Raw genomic sequence first — 20851 nt, forward strand, 5'->3', positions numbered from 1 at the left:
GGCTCTAGAGCGCAGGCTCAGTAGTTGTGGTGCACAGGCTTAGTTGCTCCACGGCATGTGGGATCTTCCTGGACCAGGGATCGAACCCATGTCCCCTGCACTGGCAGGCAGATTCTTAACCACTGCGCCTCCAGGGAAGTCCCTGTTTTCTTTAACTTCTACCTCTTTTAGAAGATGATATCTGGAGAACCTGGGGAAAAAACTGTTTCATAAAGTACCTCATTTACCAGGACCTCTTTGTTGTTTGTGATTCCCAGTCATGGTTCCCTGTAAAGAAATAACAACTTTTTCCTCCTTTCCCATATAGCATGGCAGACCTGTATACAGGACTGCCCCCAAAAGACAGGGGGAAAAAGGCTCACTTCTTAAATGGTGTGCTCATTTCAGAATCCAGACAGTCAGGGCTTGAACTCAACTACTCTTTTTTTTAGTATATTTTGTTTTCAAGCAAGTAAACAGAGTTTTTGTTTTGTTTTACTCCTTTCTTTCTCTCTCTGCCCTCCTTTGTTTTATATTTGTTTTCTTCTATCTTTTCCATTGTTGTCTTTCCTCACCAAATCCACAGCTCCTGTGATTACCCACTAGTAAAAGACATGTCACATTCTCAATTAAAAAGAAAGAAAGAAGGGGGCAGGGAGAAGAAGAAGATGAAGAAAAAGAAGAAGGAAGAAGAAGGAAGGAAAAGGGGAAAAGGAGAAAAGGAGGAGGAGGAAGAAAAGAAGGAGGAGAGTGGTGGAAGGGAGGAGATGGAAATGAATTAGTCCAAATAGGTCATCTCTGGGTGGTAAGATTATTGACAGTTTTATTTTTATTCTTTGTAAATTTACACTAAAAATTTTTATACAATTGCATGTTAATTTTATAACTAAGGAAATAAAGGTATTTTTAAAAAGAAGACATGAAGTCTGAAAGATATTAACAGTCTACTCCAAACCTTATTCAGAGTAACTGAAGAGAGTCAATTGGCTTCATTCAGGGACTCATCTTTTACCTATTACCTCAGAAAATAAAGACTCCTCTTGTGAATTTTTTTTTTCTTAATTTTGTGTCATGCTTTATTTATTTATTTTATTTATTTATTTATGGCTGTGTTGGGTCTTCGTTTGTGTGCGAGGGCTTTCTCTAGTTGTGGCAAGCGGGGGCCACTCTTCATCGCGGTGTGCAGGCCTCTCACTATCGCGGCCTCTCTTGTTGCGGAGCACAGGCTCCAGACACGCAGGCTCAGCAATTGTGGCTCACGGGCCCAGCCGCTCCGCGGCATGTGGGATCTTCCCAGACCAGGGCTCGAACCCGTGTCCCCTGCATTGGCAGGCAGATTCTCAACCGCTGCGCCACAAGGGAAGCCCCCTCCTCTTGTGAATTTTTAATCTATTGCTGCCTTATTTATCTGGCATTATAGGGGAAAGGGTTATTTCACATAATAGAAATTTTCAGATAAAAGATCCCTTTAAATGACTTCTAAAAATTTAAACTTTTTAAATGAACATTAAAAAAACCTATATAGGGGCTTCCCTGGTGGAGCAGTGGTTGGGAGTCTGCCTGCCGGTGCAGGGGACACGGGTTCGAGCCCTGGTCTGGGAGGATCCCACATGCCGCGGAGCGGCTGGGCCCGTGGGCTACAACTGCTGAGCCTGCGCGTCTGGAGCCCGTGCTCCACAACAAGAGAGGCCGCGATGGTGAGAGGCCCGCGCACCGCGATGAGGAGTGGCCCCCGCTTGCCGCAGCTGGGGAGGGCCCTCGCACAGAGACAAGGACCAAACACAGCCAAAAAAAAAAAAAAAAAAAAACCTATATATGTGTACGTGTACATATGTATACATATACATATGTATATATTTTAAATAGTTTTACAGTGTTTATGGTAAAAGTAATTTTCTGCCCCACCCCCAGCATAAACCTAATTCTTGCTCTCCAGAGGCAGTCACTTTCATTCTTCCGTTTTATTTGACATTATATCTTCTAGTCACACACACAAAAACACATACACACACATACACACACTCTCTTTCTCTCCCATGCTCTCAATATTATTTCATAATTTTGTTTAAAATAATTTTTGGCTTTTACTTGATGAAATGTTTAAGTATAGTTCATAGCTAAGACAATGGAACGCAAAGATTAAATCCCTTTCTCACACAACTTCTTACAATTCTCCAGAGCTAATAAAAAAAAAAGTTTGTTCTGTTTCTTGTGTGCCTATCACCAATTCATCTTCAGACTATTCTATCAATTTCAAAGTTTCCTTTGGAGAAATCTCTCCTAGAGCTCCTTCTTTAGAAAGGCTGCATTTTCTAGTCCCTCCTGCATGGCTATTTCTTGGAATAAAACTTAACCCTCATCTTGGGAATTTCTCTTTTCTATACTGGATCCTCTGTTTCCTGAATCCCATGTCCTCCTCTTTCTCAATTTACTCTTTAGTTTTGATGTAGTGTATCCATGAATTATTTTCTCAGAGGAGGGATGGAGGATAAACTTGTTTTTTTATGTCAGATTTACTGAGGTTTAATTTACAAACAGAAAAATTCACCATTTTTAGCTATACAGTTCAAAGAGTTTTGACAAACACATTCAGTCATGTAATCACCACCACAATAAAGACAACATTTTCATCACTCCAAAAAGTTCCCTTGTGTCCCTTTGTAGTCAATTCCCTTCCTCACTTCCAGCTGGGGGGCTACCACTGATCTGATCTCTGATTCCTATAGGTTTGCCTTTTCTAGAATGGCATATAAATGCAATCACACAGTATTTGTCCAAATACCTTTTGTATCTGGCTATTTTCACTCAGCGTAATATGTTTCAGATTCATCCATGTTATTGCATGTACAATTAATTCTTTATCTATTCTTTGTCTACAATTTCCTTATTCATTCACAGGTTGATGGGTATTCTGGGCTATTTCCAGGTTTGGGTGATTATGAATAAAGACCACATACAGGTCTTTGCATGGACGTATGTTTTCATTTTTCTTGGGTAAATACCTAGGAATGAAACTGTTGAGTCCTATGTTAAGTTTATGTTTAACTTCTTAAAAAACTATCAAACTGTTTTCAAAGCAGTTGTACCATTTTACATTTCTACCAGCAAAGTATGAGAGCATCAGTTGCTCTGAATCCTCGTCAGGCCTTGTCATTAGCAATTTTTTTCATTTTAGCAATTCTAGTAGCTGTGGGGTTGGAGAGTAAATTTTTTTGAGACTTGCAAATTTTAAAATACCCTTGGGTCTAGCCTTATGTCTATTTGGTAGTTTGCCTAGGCAGCACATTTTAGGTTAGACATTATTTTGTCTCAGAACGTTAGAGGCATTTATTCCATTGTCATCTCACTTCCACGGTTGCTAAGAAGTTTGATGCTATTTGGATTTCCAATCTTTGTATGTTACTTGTTTTGTCTCTTGAGAAGCTTTTAGGATCTTCTGTCTATACCTAGTGTTCTGAAATTTTTCATTTCTTGTACTGGGTGCTCAGTTGGCCCTTTCAATCTAGGAAGTCACATTCTTTGATTCTGAGAAATTTCCTTTTATTATAGCTTAGATAATATCTTCCTCTTCATTTTCTCTATGTTCTTCCTAAAACCCCTATTTTTTCCACTGTTGGGCCAAGTGGATTGATCTTACTTTTCCTCCTCTACTTCTTATCTCTGCTCTACATGCTGGGCAATTTCATCAAATCCATGTTCCAATTATCCTGCCGGATTTTAAATTTCTACTTTCATTTTTTATTTTTCAAAAGCTTTTTTTCTCTGAATTTTCCTTTTTCATAGTCTACTGTTACTGTCTCATAGAATGCAATATCTCTTATCTGTGAGTATACGAATGGTTATTTTTTTTGAAGTGTTCTTCTGCTCCCTATTTTGTGTTTCCCAGTTTGCTTTTTTTCTATTTGCATTGATCTGTTTTCCTCAAATGTCTGGTGATTCTTGACTGACCATTCATATTTGACAGGGAAGTACTAAAAAAAAAAATAATGTGATGCTCTGTGTGCATGGACTGAGGTTGTGAAGTATGGGTTTCACTGTGATAGAACAGAGGTCTAGTTGATGAGATAGGGATATCTCTCTTACCACAGTATCTGTAGTCCTTTTCTCTTGTGCAGGTTTTCCAAGGAGAGGAATCTGTTCTCCTGCTTGGAAGACTGGGGCTGGGTATGACTGGGGCTGGGTATGACTGGGGCTGGGAACTTAGTCTGGTTACTTAAGGAAGGGAGCTGGAAGTCTCTGTGATCTAGATTTACAGTTAATCACCTTGAAAATACAATGAAAACAGGTACCTTTGTTCTCATCTGGGCATGGTGTCCCCGAGTCTAGAGTCCCTCACATTCAACTACTCTGGAGAACAAACCACCTGTCTTCTGTTGCAGTAGAACAGGTCTTAAATTGATTTTCAACCAGTTCTCCCATATTTAGCTCCTATCTATACCCAGTCTTGAGAGATGTTTGATGCCTCCTGTTTTGAGGGTTTTTCTGGAGCACTGCAGTACAAACAGACTCACCTCTTGGGCACCGCTAGTCCCCACTCCCAAGCTCACAACAGACACTTAGCTTTCTACTTTCCAAATTTTCATTATTATCACTGCTACTGCCTTCATGGGATTATTGGGGGCCCCCACCCCCACTTTTTCTTGTTTCTTTTTCAGTGAAGTGTTGTAAGGAAATTGTCAAATGTGTTTTCAATATCTCATATTTATTCTGATGCAATGCTTTCTAAAATGCATTATACATGTTATGCCTTTTTTTTTCTGGACAGAATTTAATTTTCTTTCATAATTCAGAGTCATCACTGTGAACACTGATTATTACACCGGACATGGTAATGACCTCAGAGACTACTGAGAAATGAAAGGCAGTGAAGCCCCAGATTAATGTGGTTTTTCCATTATTTATGTGTGCTTTTTATAGTGCTTCTGTTTTCTCTATTATGGTTATTAGCTATCTCTCCTCACATATAAGTGGGCTTGCCTCTAGAAGCATCTCTATCTCCTAATTTTTTGTTTATGATGTGCTGAAGCTCTTGGAATTGTGTCAAGTAAGCTTCAGAGGCAGACTCTGAAACAAAGATCACTGTGAAAGTTATTAGGAATGTTCCCAAGGGAAAATATACGGTAGTGGGGAAATGAGATCAGGAAGGCAAGGAAGCAAGGCAAGAGTGAGACGTCAAGCAAAGCCCTGTGGTAAACTCAGGCAAGGGTAACTTTGGCTCAATCCTGCGAGGAATCTGGGAGACAGTGTAGGTCCAACCTAAAAGTTGTCCTAATTAGGGCAAAGAGAAATGAAATATTTATACCCCACCTCATCAGTTATTGGTTAAGGGCTGCTGCTGAAGGAATGTAAATTTCCAAGTATGTTTGGCTCTCTTTTTAAGCAGGCAAAGTGTATTCCAGCAGCCCAAGAGCAGTTCTCCAACAAAGACATACAACTGCTGGATGTTGGGAGTATAAATGTGCAAGAAAATGGAAAAGAGATCTGAGGGGATATAGGAGGAATGCTGACAGCACCTGCTACCATTCTCCTGTGAATAAAGTTTAGATACTTAAGAGCACAGGGCTTTGTAGCTGGTGGCACTGTAGACTGTTAGGCAAAATTTGGTTTCAAACCCCCATTGCAAATTGAAAACATATGTCTATACAAAACTTTGTATATGAATGTTCATAGCAGCATTATTAATAGTAGCCAAAAAGTGGACACAACTCAAACCTTCATCAACTAATGAATGGATAAGCTAAATGTAGTATATCCAAACAATGAAATAATATTCTGTAATAAAAAGGAATGAAGTACTGATGCATACTACTTATATGGATGAGTCTTAAAAACATTATGCTAAATGAAAGAAGCCAGACACAAAATAAGGCCTCATGCTGTAATGGCCATTTATATGAAATGTCCAGAATAGACAAATCCATAGAAATAGAAACAGAAAGTAGATTGTGGTTGCCAGGGTCTGGAGGGAGGAGGGAAATGGGGTGTGACCGATAATGGATATGAGTCTATTGGGGTGTTGAAAACGTTCTGGAATTAGTGGTGATGGTTGCACAACTTTGTAAATATCCTAAAAACCACTGAATTGTACACTTTAAAATAAAATCCTCATGATCAATCATTTCCCTCTTTTTTCCCATTATGCCTTTCATAGTCATCTATAGAACCACAGCATCCATTCTCTGATTTCTTGAGATTTTAGTTTTTGGTTCACTGTCACTCTCCAAAACTTCTCCTGTTGTGGTATATATCCTTCTCACTCCTCTTTTTACTTCTCCTCCTATGACCTCGTCTTTTACTCTACTTCAGTGACCCACCATCCACGGTTATAAACTCGATCTTGTCATTATCAAGATTCTTCTTCATAATCTCAATGTCAAGAATTCTATACTAACCAACACCTCTTGTCTTTCCATCTTATTCCTTTTAGTACTCCAACTTCAATAATTCTGAGACCCCAAATCCATAGATCTTATAACACTTTCACTGTCCTTCACCTACCTCATATCCTCCTGTCCCTCCTTATCTACCTATGTCCATGGTTAGTCATTATAATCACTCCCTTTCCTCTTTTTCCTTCATTGCATTGCCTAGCAAAACTTCAAGCCCACTTAAGTCCAATCGTCTACCTATTCTATACCTGTATCTGTGCAGTTGACTGAGGCTGGTAAAAACACACAATATCAACGTGACTATTAACCTCAAGGAGGTCTTTAGTGGGCTACTACATCACACAAGTCTATTCACTCTCATAGATGACTATTTTACACTTCACCCTTTCTCCTCAAAGCTCTGACCTTCTCTCTCTTCTAAATCTCTGTTTTCAGAGGAAATAAAAACAATCAGCAGAGGACTTGCTCATGCTTTACCATAACATCTAGCAACCTTATATCTCTGTTTCCATATTTTCTGTCTTCCCGTCTGTTATGAATTAATAGACCCTGTGCCTAAGACCAGCCTCTCCCACCCACTAGATCCTACCCCTTTTCATCTACTCAAGGATATTATTCCGTCAATTATACCCTCTCTTTCCTCTAACAGTATCTCCTTCCCTCTAAATTGGGTCATTCCTATCATCAGTACAACAATCATGCTATATAATATAGCCCATCCAAAACAAAACCCTGGTGACTCCATATCCTTTCCTCCTTTCTCCAATACAACTCCATTTCTCTGTTGCCCTTATAGAAAAACTTTTAAGGGCTTGTAAGACTTGATTGTTTCCAATTTCTCTCTTCCCATTCTCTTCCTCTCTCTCATTTCTTTACCCAATTTTTTTACTTCGAAAAATTCTGATCATAACAAAAGAAAAGCTGAAAGATAAATACTTTGTATTCTTCACTTAAATCTATCGTTTACAATAATTAACATTTTCCCATATTTGCTTTACTTCCCTCTTTCTATACAAACCTAAATACACATACACACTCTTGGAGGAGACTAAACCCTTCCCAAAATAAGTTGCAGACATTATGACACTTCTCCCCTAAATAGTTCAACATGTATCTCCTAAGAACAAGGATACCCTCTTCATAACCCAATACACTATTACACCCAGGAAACTGTAACACCAATTTAGTGTTAAACTGTATCATTTAATATGCCATCCATATTCAAATTTTCCTAACTGTCCCTAAAATGTCCTTTATAGCAGTATTTTTTTTTCTTGATCGAGGATTCAATTAAAGTTCATGTACTGCGCTTGGTTATGGCTCTTCAACTTCCCTTATAATTCCCTTGAAGAACTTCCCCTCTCAGTCCACCACTTTTTGTTTGTTTTGTTTATCACTATGGGTTCATAGATTCTTTTTCTTTCTCAGTATATTATAATCCATTACCATCATTATGCTTTTTGATGTTCCAACTGTCCTAATTTGATCAGTGGGAGCCCCTTAAAACCAGCTCATATGTTCTTTTGATAGGTTTCCACCTCCTTGCTTTATGGCACAAAATCTATTTCAGGCTAATTTTATGCTTACCATGCCCCAGACTTAAAATTAGCCATTTCTCTAAGGAGCCCTGGTCTGTTCCTTTAGTACAGATTGGTATTTAGAAACCATGATCTGGATGCTCATGGTGCTTCACAGCTACTGAGTTTTTCCTACAAACCATTTCACATCAGTTCATAGAAATCTTCCTCATTCTTTTCTATGATTAAATAGTACTCTATTGTATAGGTGTACCACAGTATATTCAACCAGTTTTCCATGGATAAGCATTTAGATTATTTCCAATATTTATAATTATTACAATTAATGTCACAATGAATAACTCTGTCCATATGCTGTTTCATATTTGTGGAGATATACCTTTAGGTAAATTCCAGTCTCACATTCTCTGTTGAACCCATTATAATCAGGCTTTTGCCCTTATTAACTCTTGTCAAAGTCAACGGTCAATTATCCTCATCTTACTTGACCCCTCAGCAGCATTTGACACAGCTAATTATAATTTATTCCTGTCTTCTTAAAATACTTCTTTTTTTTAAAACTTGGCTTCCATAATACTCTCTCACTCTCTCCGCCCTGACCTCCTCAGTCTTCTTCTTTTTTTTTTTTTTAATTGAAAGTTTATTAATACTGCCAGATGTGGAAGCAATTTTATTTATTTATTTTTTTTAACATCTTTATTGAAGTATAATTGCTTTACAATGGTGTGTTAGTTTCTGCTTTAAAACAAAGTGAATCAGTTATACATATACATATGTTCCCATATCTCTTCCCTCTTGCATCTCCCTCCCTCCCACCCTCCCTATCCCACCCCTCTAGGTGGTCACAAAGCACCGAGATCAAGCTGATCTCCCTGTGCTATGCGGCTGCTTCCCACTAGCTATCTATTTTACATTTGGTAGTGTATATATGTCCATGACACTCTCTCACCCTGTCACATCTCACCCCTCCCCCTCCCCATATCCTCAAGTCCATTCTTTAGTAGGTCTGTGTCTTTATTCCCATCTTGCCACTAGGTTCTTCATGTCCTTTTTTTTTCCCTTAGATTCCATATATATGTGTTAGCATACTGTATTTGTTTTTCTCTTTCTGACTTACTTCACTCTGTATGACAGACTCTAACTCCATCCACCTCGTTACAAATACCTCCATTTCATTTCTTTTTATGGCTGAGTAATATTCCATTGTATATATGTGCCACATCTTCTTTATCCATTCATCCGATGATGGACACTTTGGTTGCTTCCATGTCCTGGCTATTGTAAATAGAGCTGCAATGAACATTGTGGTACATGACTCTTTTTGAATTATGGTTTTCTCAGGGTATATGCCCAGTAGTGGGATTGCTGGGTCGTATGGTAGTTCTATTTTTAGTTTTTTAAGGAACCTCCATACTGTTCTCCATAGTGGCTGTATCAATTTACATTCCCACCAACAGTGCAAGAGTGTTCCCTTTTCTCCACACCCTCTCCAGCATTTATTGTTTGTAGATTTTTTGATGATGGCCATTCTGACCGGTGTGAGATGATACCTCATTGTAGTTTTGATTTGCATTTCTCTAATGATTAAGGATGTTGAGCATTCTTTCATGTGTCTGTTGGCCATCTGTATATCTTCTTTGGAGAAATGTCTGTTTAGGTCTTCTGCCCATTTTTGGATTGGGTTGTTTGTTTTTTTGTTATTGAGCTGCATGAGCTGCTTGTAAATCTTGGAGATTAATCCTTTGTCAGTTGCTTCATTTGCAAATATTTTCTCCCATTCTGAGGGTTGTCTTTTGGTCTTGTTTATGGTTTCCTTTGCTGTGCAAAAGCTTTTACGTTTCATTAGGTCCCATTTGTTTATTTGTGTTTTTATTTCCATTTCTCTAGGAGCTGCTCAGTCTTCTTCTTTACTAGTTTTGCCTTACTTTTCTGACCTCTAAACATTATACCTGTTCTTGGGCTCAATCTTCAATCTTCTTTTCCCTTCTAAACTCACTTCCTAGTAGACATTATCTAATATCATGGCTTTACCTACACTTGTAACTCCCAAATTTCAGCCTAGATCTCCCTGAACACTAACTCATCTTTCCATCTCTTACTTGACTTCTGATTTGGTGTTAAAAGATACTTCAGGGCTTCCCTGGTGGCGCAGTGGTTGAGAATCTGCCTGCTAATGCAGGGGACACGGGTTCGAGCCCTGGTCTGGGAAGATCCCACATGCCACGGAGCAGCTGGGCCCGTGGGCCACAACTGCTGAGCCTGCGCGTCTGGAGCCTGTGCCCCGCAACGGGAGGGGCCGCGATAGTGAAAGGCCCGCGCACCGCGATGAAGAGCGGTCCCCGCACCGCGATGAAGAGTGGCCCCCACTTGCCGTTAACTAGAGAAAGCCCTCGCACGAACCGAAGACCCAACACAGCCAAAAATAAATAAATAAATAAATAAAGTAGCTAAAAAAAGATACTTCAAACTTGACATGTCTAAAACCAAACCCTTATTTTTCTCTCCAAGTCAGGTCTTTCCACAGTCTTCCCACCTCTATAAAGGGCAACTCCATCCTTCCAGATGATCAAGTCAAAAATCTTGGAATAATCCTTGAATTCTCTCTTTCTCTTACACCTTACATTCAAATCCATAAGCAAATCTTGCTGCCTGTATGTATATACATACACACACACACATATATATACATACATATATGTATATCTACACACACACACATATATATGTATGTACCACTACTCTTCTCATCCAATCCACCCCATCTTTGTCTAGATGAATTCAATAATTTAACTAACCTCTGCTTTCCCATCCCCACCCCCGGGGCTATTCTATTAACAACAATTAGAGTGACCTTTTAAAATGGAAGTTAGATCACTCTACTCTTCTCCTAAATGCTTTCCAATGGCTTCCCTTTTCACTTAGAATGAAAGCTAAAGTCCTTACAATTGTCTACAAGTACCTACAAAATCTGGACTCCTGTCTCCTCTCAGATCTCATCTCCAACTGTTCTCTCCATCTCTCACTTGCTGTTCCTTAAACATGCTAAGCCTACTACCAATTCAGGATTCCTGCACCTTGCTGTTTCCTCTGCCTAGAGTACTCTTTCATCAGATATCCGCATGCTGTCTTCCTTACTTCCTTAGGGTCTTCTGTTGGAAAAATTGTGTACGATAGAACAGGGAAGGAGATATAGGGATCTAACAGCTTCTTAAACAGCTTTCTTATTTTAGCACCACCCTTTCACCCACAGTATCCAGAGCTTTGAGAAATCTGCAAGATAGTTTGTGTTGGTTCTCAGTTTTCCCGACTGCTGCTTTAGAATTAGGTTACTTTAGCTCTGCTAGTTGCCACTCACCCATCTGCTTTTCTTTTTTTTTTTAATATTCATTTACTTATTTGGCTGCGCCGGGTCTTAGTTGCAGCATACGGGATCTTTTATTTGTGGCATATGGGATCCAGTTCCCTGACCAGGGATCGAACCCGGGCCCCCTGCATTGGAGTGCGGAGTCTTAACCACTGGACCACCAGGGAAGTCCCTCACCCATCTGCTTTCAAACTCCCAAAAATGTATGGCTGTTTTCTCCTCTCTTATCTACCCTTTCCTTGTAAGTTTACAACTTAAGACCAACAAACAAACACAACTTCTTTACTATACTTTTAGTCAGGGCTTGAGAGAGAACAAAATGTTATATATATGTCATTCTGCCATCTTAACGTGGACATTTTAATTCATTTCATTTAAAAAAAACCCAGGGCTTCCCTGGTGGCGCAGTGGTTGAGAATCTGCCTGCCAATGCAGGGGACGCGGGTTCGAGCCCTGGTCTGGGAGGATCCCACATGCCGTGGAGCAACTCGGCCCGTGAGCCACAATTACTGAGCCTGTGCGTCTGGAGCCTGTGCTCGGCAACGAGAGGGGCCGCGATGGTGAGAGGCCCGTGCACCGCGATGAGGAGTGGCCCCCGCTTGCCACAACTGGAGAGAGCCCTCGCACAGAAACGAAGACCCAACAAAGCCATACATACATACATACATAAATAAAAAGTTTAAAAAAAAAAAAAAAAGAAAAAAAAAAAAAAAAAAAAAAAAAAAAAAAAAAAAAACCCATATACTATAAGGCACTTTCAGAAGGGCACGTTTTATAAAAACAAATAAGACAGCACTACAAACTTTAAAAAGATTTTTTAAAACCACAAATATAAAAACTAATAGTTTTGAGTTTTGTTCTATTCTTATTTTTCATATAATATACTATATTCATTTTTATGTATTCAGTATTTATAAAAACAGAATACTTTCCACGAATCAGTTTGCATTTATGATAGTTCTAATTTATTTGATGATACATGAGACCTCCCCATATTTTTAAAAGAAGCAAAACCCTGTTCATCTTTTTTTTTTAAAAAGTAAACAAATTCCATTTATTACATATAACATTCCAGGAAACCCTTTTAAAATCTGAAGTGCCCAAGGAGCTATAACATAGCTGTAGAAAAATAAATTAAGCAGTGGTTCTTCCTACTCATCTAGGCTTAAGGTCTAGTTTACTCTAAGGGAAAAAGGCAATTCTAAAGCATATCTTTATTTACTACCAGATAAAGCAAATGGGAAGTATATATCAACCAAAACAACAATAATAAACAACGTAATTATCATGAATATATCATTATCACTGCTAGTACAGCTATCTTCTACAAACGTGGCAACTAGAAACAAAACTTACCTGTCTAAGAATATATCCGGGAGTGGTGGATAGGTCTGCATGTCAGGCACTCGCTCGTGCACTATAACCATTATGAAAGATGTAAATCCGAACACTATAAAAACATATATACAACTCAATATGGTCTTCCAATACTCTGGGTCCAATCTTCGAATAGAATGTTTGTTTTTACCATTCACATACTGGTATTGATCAGAATTCAAATCAGTGATGGGTCCGTCACAGTCGTGTGAAGGTTCCCCATTACAGAGCCACTCTGCACTCTGAAGAGCACTGATGAAAGGGCTCATGGAACTCATGGGACTGTCACTGTTGTATCCCATCTCTTCTAAAACATCAATATGTATTTTCTGCAATTTTCGGACTGACAGCATTAACCTTTTAATGTCCCCTAAGACTTTGATTTCCAGAGGAGGAGACCGGAGATCATATTCAGTCAACGTTAGCAATGTGATTCCATCAAGTCGGTGCTTATTGCATAAAATGTCCACATACTCAAAAAAGCCTTCATCCTTCAGCCAAACAGCTACATGCTTGGTAGTCCAGCGGCGAATGCAGAGCTGATTAGGAAAAGCCATTTCCTCTTCCACTGCCTGTCAAGGGAAAACAGGAAAATAAAACAAAAATTTCAGGGTGTCCTAACAACTCCTTTGAAGACAAAATAAGCGTAAACATATCAGAAACAGTAATTCATCTACACTGCCCTATTGGCTTCCAGACGAGAGTAAAAGAAACAAAAATTATTCATTAATGAGTAGTTTTCAACAGATTAACATTCTAATAATTATATGCATATAACCCCAATAGCAGAAGGAAAGCTAATGACCGAACATTTTTACAAAATGTTTTTTTGAAAATATTTTACAAATGGCTTTTCCACACCACAGTAAGCCATAACTTAATTAGAAAAAGCCTACTGGTGAGAACAATTGAGAAAAATAACTCAACACTTTTCATAAAATGAGATATATAGAAAGATTTGTTATACGTAAAAATAAATCAAATTTCAGAAATCTTCATGTTCATGGAATAAGTATCCCCCCCACCCCGCCTCCAAAAAACAACACAACCCCACAAAGGCAGATAGATAACTAATTGCAGGAAACCCCTTAGATTAAGCATATTTCTATCTACTATACAAATAATTTCTATAACAAATATAAAGCCTTTACTAGATATAAATATCTATAAATATCTTAACAGCTCATTTCTTTCTATACCTTGAATATTCCATTACAGAATTGAAAAAGGAATTTTCTTCTTAAACTATCATTGAGATTTAGTGATAAAACATTTCAATGTACCATAAATTTGAGGGGCCATATTTTACACTGCAATTATAGTATTTCCTTTTTTTTTTAATTTTAATTTTTGGCCTCACCACGTGGTTTGCAGGATCTTAGTTCCCTGACCAGGGGTTGAACCCGGGACCTCAGCAGTGAAAGCATGGAGTCCTAACCACTGGACCCCTGGGGAATTCCCTATACTGCAATTATAAAAGGCCAATAATGTGCTGTTTCAAAAAGTACTAATAATTTTTACTACTTTGATCCCACACAGTTCTGTTTATGTTCTTTTTCCATTTTAAAATATTCAGTAACTTGGGCCTGTATCAGGTTTATAAGCTTTATCAGATATACGGGAGACAAAGGCCTACATGGAGAAAAAACCTAGTTCCCTAAAGTACTTTCTCAGCTACTAAAGCCTGTGGGCTTTCTGACATTTTCCAGATCTCTAAAGACCATATTTCCTTTTGAGATGATTTTTAAAAAACACAGCAAGGGGACTTCCCTGGTAGCGCAGTGGATAGGACTCCACGCTCCCAATGCAGGGGGTCCGGATTTGATCCCTGGTCAGAGAACTAGATCCCACATACATGCCACAACTAAGGAGCCCACATGCCGCAACTAAGACCTGGTGCAACCAAAATAAATAAATAAATATTATATATATTAAAAAAAACCCCACAGTAGGTAAACTTTAAAGCATTAAAAAAGAAGAAGAAGGAGAAAGAATGATACAACAAACACCCATGTGCCCACTACCCAGCTTGAAAGAAAAAAAAAAAAACAAAAACCAAACAGTGCCAATACATATGTTCTGTTTCTTATTCTGGGTATTAGTTATACAGGTGAAAATTCATCAATCTGTATACATATGATCTACACTTTACATACGTTGAACTTCATTTTAAAAGTTTGCTTTAAAAGCAAAACAAAACATCAATACAAGTGAATGTCCTTCCCTGATAGCAACCCCTTCCTCTCCTCTCAGATGTAGTAATTCCTGATTTTAGTGCTTGTCATTCCCTTGCAACATGCATTTTTGGCTATGAAAAACTTTCTATGCTTCCTTATGCTAAGGAAAGTAAAAAGCTGCCAGTTCTGCATTCTTCTATCCACACAAACTCTTGCCATGAATACTTAAAATCACCTGAAAAAGGCGGATACTCAACTACCTAAGTACCTCTTACACCATCAAAAGTATTCAGCCAACAAGAAACATGCCCATTAAATATTTGTTTCTTAATTACTAAAAAGCAATCCTAGTTTTCGGAAACCTTAAATCACAGTGTTTCAAAACAGAGCTTTTAATAGTATTAATCCACAATAGCTTTTCAGTCTTAAAAAATTAACAGTACATGCATCTGTAAGGACATATTTTAAAAGGCTAATTCTTATACACTGCAGAGCTACAAAAAATCATACTCAACTTTTTTTTTTTTTTACCTACAGTATATCAGTGCCACCCCAAAGGCCAAGGATTTATGATTTATTCACTTTCAACTCATGGAATTTATACACATTGATATATATAATTTTATATCATGTATTACATATATATAGTTCCATTTTAAATGATTTTGCTATGTTTTAGCCCATATAGATAGCCAGATGGGTTCATCCTACACACTACATACATATCTTTTCCCCAAGGTATTCTCTGAATAAATTATTTCAGAGAATATCCCTGAATATCCAACAAGCACATGCTACAAACTCTGCAACAATTACGATGTAATAAGTATGAGAAGCTCTTCTCATACAAAATAAGGCCAGATTCCTTCTGTCATTTTACTTCTATTCTGCTACCTTTCTCCTTTTTCTAACAGCTTACCACCAACGGGCTCCAAGTCACCCCCATCCTTTTAGCCTTATTCTTCAGTAGTTTCATCTCACACAATGCTCAAAATGATCTCTTTCATGGTTATTTTTTTTTTCTGTCTTATAGCACCTTCAATCTGGCTAACAATCTGTTCTTTATACCCTCAATCTGGCTAACAAACAGGCTTTGATGCTGGTGTTTTAGCTGCTAGAAAATATGAGTTATCTTACAATAAAGCCTCCTGGAAGTCTGTGAGCCTGCTGTGGCAATGCCCTAAAAGCATGACACATTGCACTGTTGTGCTTCATCAGGTCAGGGCACACCCGTTAATTGTATGCTACTACATACAGTTAGAGGCCCATATTTAGATAACACTATGAAAACCTGCATTAAAGAGGTATATTAACAGATGATAAAAGGCTTCAAGGAAATTTAATATTTACATTGTACCATAGGAACTACAGGGAACAGGAGACTTTTAACGAAGAATATGACAGCTATAAGTTTCATACAAATATACATAATGAAGAAATTAGGTAAGTAAATGTTTCAGAATACTTTCAGCTTTAACCAATAATTAATATGAATCAACTATCAGTTAAAGAGACTTCTGCTTCTGACCAAGATGCAATAAGAGAAACCAGATTTACTTTTCCACCTGAAACAGCCAAAAAATAGATAAAATATATGGGGAGAAAACCAGTTTCAAGACAGTGGGCACCAGACAACAAAGGAGATCCTTGAGAGTAGGAAACAAGGTGAGCCCTACTGCCCCATCCATGAGTGGTACAGGATATAAACTGGGTGAGGCCCAGCAGACCTGGTGAGTTGCAAAGGAACTGAGAGTCTAGGGAAATCAAGGTGGCTAGTGTACCTGGGATAGAATACTAGAGAGGAGAAAGATACACAGACAGAGAACTTGTTATGGACTGAATGTTTATATTCCCCCCAAATTCATATGTTGAAATTCTAACCCCCAATAGGATAGTATTAGGAGGTGATTAGGTCATGAAGGCAGAACCCTCGTGAACGGAATTAATGCCTTTATAAGAGACACCCCAGAGAGTTCTCTCTTCCCTTCTGTCATGTAAAGACACAACTAGAAGATGACCATCTATGAACTAGGAAGCAGGTCCTCACAGACACCAAATCTGCTGCCACTTTGATCTTGGACTCCTCAGCCTCCAGAACTGCGAGAAATAGATTTGTTGTTTAAGCTGCCCAGCCTATGGTATTTTTGTTATAACAGCCCAAGCAGACTAAGATGGAACTCCAGAGATTTGCAAAGGATCTCCCTTGAATAGGCAGCTGAATGCTGATCAGCACATATACGTGAGGAAACCAAACAAGACTGAAAAAAGAACCACCCAGAAAGATTAGAGGCAATAACGCCCAGTATTCACACAAGACCACTAAAAGTGCCTACTATAAACAACCAGACTGGAAAAAAATGAAAAATCTCATGATTCGTGGGGCACTGGGTAGAGTACACAATAAGATCTTTCCATAGCAGTAAGGCAAAATTAACCCTAAAACAGTAGTTCTCAACTGAGGGCAATTTGCCCCCCCAAAATATCTGGCAATTTCTGGAGACATTTTTGGTTGTCACAACTAGGGGATCATCTAAAGACTAGAGGCTGCGTACGCTGTTAAACACTCTACAATGCACAGGACAGCCCCTCACAACAAAGAATTATCTGACCCAAAGTGCTATAGTGCTGATATTGAGAAATCCTGCCCTAAACCTAAACATGTCTCTGGTCCAGCCAAACAAATCTTAAAAGCAGAACCGAAAGGATCAAACTGTTTTCAAGTAATTTAACTACATCCCACAACAAAGCGTAAGAATATTAATAGGAATAAGAAAGTATTCAGCACCCAACAGGTAAAATCACAATGTCTGGCAACCAACCAAAGATTACCAGGCATGCAAAGAAGTAGAAAAATTCATCTATAATGAGTAGAAAATCAATTGAAATTGACCCAGAACTGACACAGATAATAAAATTATCAGACAAGGAAATTAACATAGTTATGATAACTGTATTACAAATGTTCAAAAAGTTAAATAGAGATATAGACACATAAAAAAGATCCAACTCAAACTTCTAGAGATGAAATTACAAGATATGTAATAAAAAACACACTGGATGGGATTAACAGCTGATCAGATATTGCAGAAGTATAGTAAACTTGAAGACATAACAATAGGAATTATTCAAAATGAAACACAGGAAAAACAGAATTTTTTAAAATGAAGAGAATATTATTCAGCCTTTAAAAGGAATCTTGAAGACATTGTGCTAAGTGAAATAAGCCAGACACAAAAGGACAAATATTGTATGATTCACTTCGATGAGGTAGTCAAATTCATAGAGACAGAAAGTAGATGTTGGTTTCCAGGGACTGAGCAGTAGGAGAAAAATACCCATTACTGTTTAATGGGTACAAAGTTTCCACTTGGGATAATGAAACAGTTCTGGAAATGGATGGTGGTGATGGTTGCAAAACAATGTAAATGTACTTAATGCCACTAAACTGTGCACTTAAAAATGGTTAAAATATAAGTTTGTTATGTATATTTTACCATGATTAAAAAAAAAAAAAGGAAAATGAAAAGAATATCAGTGAGAGATGGGACAACTTCAAACAACTTAATAGATGCATAATTGTAGTCCCCAAACAACGAGAGAGAGAGGAGAGGACAGAAAAAAATATCTGAAGTAACAATGGCTAACATTTTTCAAAATTTGGTGAAAACTATAAACACAAATCAAAAAGCTCAATAAACTCCAAACATTAGAACCATACAAAAAACTATACCACACCGGGGCTTCCCTGGCTGCGCAGTGGTTAAGAATCCGCCTGCTAATGCAGGGGACACGGGTTCGAGCCCTCGTCCGGGAAGATCCCACATGCCGCGGAGCAACTGGGCCCGTGCGCCACAACTACTGAGCCTGTGCTCTAGAGCCCACGAGCCACAACTACTGAGTCCGCGAGCCGCGACTGCTGAAGCCCGCGTGCCTAGAGCCCGTGCTCCACAACAAGAGAAGCCACCGCAGTGAAAAGCACGTGGACCACAACAAAGAGTGGCCCCCGCTCCCACAGCTAGAGAGGGCCCGCGCACAGCAACAAAGACCCAACGCAGCCAAAAATAAATAAATAAAAAACAAACAAACAAACAAACAAATACAACTATACCACACCATATCATAATCAAATTACTCAAAATCAATGACAATGAGAAAATCTTAAAAGTAAAAAGAGAGGATACACACATTATACACATAGGAACAAAGATAAGAATGATAGCAGATTCCTCACTGGAAACATTGCAAGCTAGAAGACAGTGAAACAATGTCTTTAAAACACTGAAAGAAAAAAAATGATCAACCTATAATTCTATGAATAGTAAAATGTTGATCAAAAACAAAGGTAAAACAAATACTTTTTCAGACACACAAAAACTGAATAATTTCATCTCGAGCAGACCTGAGCTACCAGAAATGTGAAAAGGAAGTCCTTCAGGCAGAACAAAAATGCCATCATTTGAAAATATGAATACCAGAAATGGTAGATATATGGGTAAATATGTAAGTAAAATATGTCAACAATAGCACAAAAGTTGGGAGAAATGGACTACTAAAATAAAACTCTTCCAGAAGAGGAGGGAATACTTCTGAATTCATTCCATGAGGCCATTAGTACCCTGATACCAAAACCAGACAAAGACGTTACAAGAAAATAAAACTACGGCCTGATAGCCCTTACAAAGATGAAAGCAAAAAATTTAAACATATCTTAGCAAATCAAATCCAACAATATTTTAAAAGGATAATACAACATAACCAAGTGATGTTTATCTCAGGAGTGCAAAGTTAGTTTAACACTTGAAAATAAAAATAATTCACCATAGGCTAAAACAGGGAAACCACACAATAACTCAAAAGACACAAAAAAGCATTTGGCAAAATCCAATATTCATTCCCGATGAAAAACTCTCAGCAAACTAGAAATAAAGAGAAACTTCATCAAGTTGATAAAGGACATCTTTGAAAAACCTATGGTTAACATCATACTTAATGATGAAAAGCTAAAGGCTTTCCCCTTAATATCAGGAACAAGGCAAGACCGTCTACTCTCACCATTTCGGTAAAACACTGAGCAATCTAACCAGTAGAATAAGGCAAGAAGAAGAAATAAAGGGCATACGATTGGAAAGGAAGGTACAAAACTGTATTTGCAGACAATATGATAATCTATGTAGAAAATTCAGTGGAATCTACACATACACACAAACACAAGTTACTAGAACTAATAAATTAGTTTAGCAAGATTGCTTAATATCAACATACAAAAATCAATTGTATTTCTATATACTAGAAATAAACAATCAAAAAATTGAAATTTACAAAATAATACCATTTACAATAGCACCAAAAAATATAAAATGCCCAAGGATAAATCTGACCAAACATGGGAAAGATCTGTACACTAAAAACTATAAAACATTGCTAAGAGAAATTAAAGATCTAAATAAATAGTGACATGGGTGGGTCAAAAGACTCAAATTTTTAAGAAAATAAAAATGCTGTGAAATAAAATTCATATTTTATGTCCAGACAAGAAGAATTCAAACATAAAAATTTTTTCTCTGCCCTTTGGCCTCCTCTCTCCCCACTACTGAGAACTGTGTATCTGTGTTACGCATCAACCAAACCTCCCCCGTTGGCATAAATACCTGCTCAGCCATAAAGAGCAACATTCTCCTAGCACCAGCAAGACAACTCCTTAAAAGATAACATTCCTTCTTGGGATTTCCCTGGTGGCGCAGTGGTTAAGAATCCACCTTTGGGCTTCCCTGGTGGCGCACTGGTTAAGAACCCTCCTGCCAATGCAGGGGACACAGGTTCAAGACCTGGTCCGGGAAGATCCCACATGCCGTGGAGCAACTAAGCCCATGCGCCACAACTACTGAGGCCCGCGTGCCTAGAGCCTGTGCTCCGCAACAATAGAAGCCACCGTAATGAGAAGCCTGCGCACTGCAACGAAGACCCAACGCAGCCAAAAATAAATAAATAAACATTAAAAAAAAAAAGAACGATTTACAAGAAAATATT

General features: G+C 38.2%; 1 protein-coding gene across 3 annotated transcripts in view; it reads right to left on the reverse strand.

Moving 5' to 3' along the window:
- The window catches only part of SAMD8 (sterile alpha motif domain containing 8), an 83745-nt gene that overhangs the window by 13652 nt on the left and 49242 nt on the right, over positions 1-20851 (reverse strand). For all 3 annotated transcript variants that reach the window (XM_036827941.1, XM_036827942.1, XM_036827940.1), the window contains one exon: positions 12627-13219. In XM_036827941.1, the coding sequence (XP_036683836.1) occupies positions 12627-13219 (593 nt within the window). The remainder of the gene's footprint in view (positions 1-12626; positions 13220-20851) is intronic.

The sequence above is a fragment of the Balaenoptera musculus genome, chromosome 16, assembly GCF_009873245.2.
Source record: "Balaenoptera musculus isolate JJ_BM4_2016_0621 chromosome 16, mBalMus1.pri.v3, whole genome shotgun sequence".
In the NCBI taxonomy this organism is placed as follows: domain Eukaryota; kingdom Metazoa; phylum Chordata; class Mammalia; order Artiodactyla; family Balaenopteridae; genus Balaenoptera; species Balaenoptera musculus.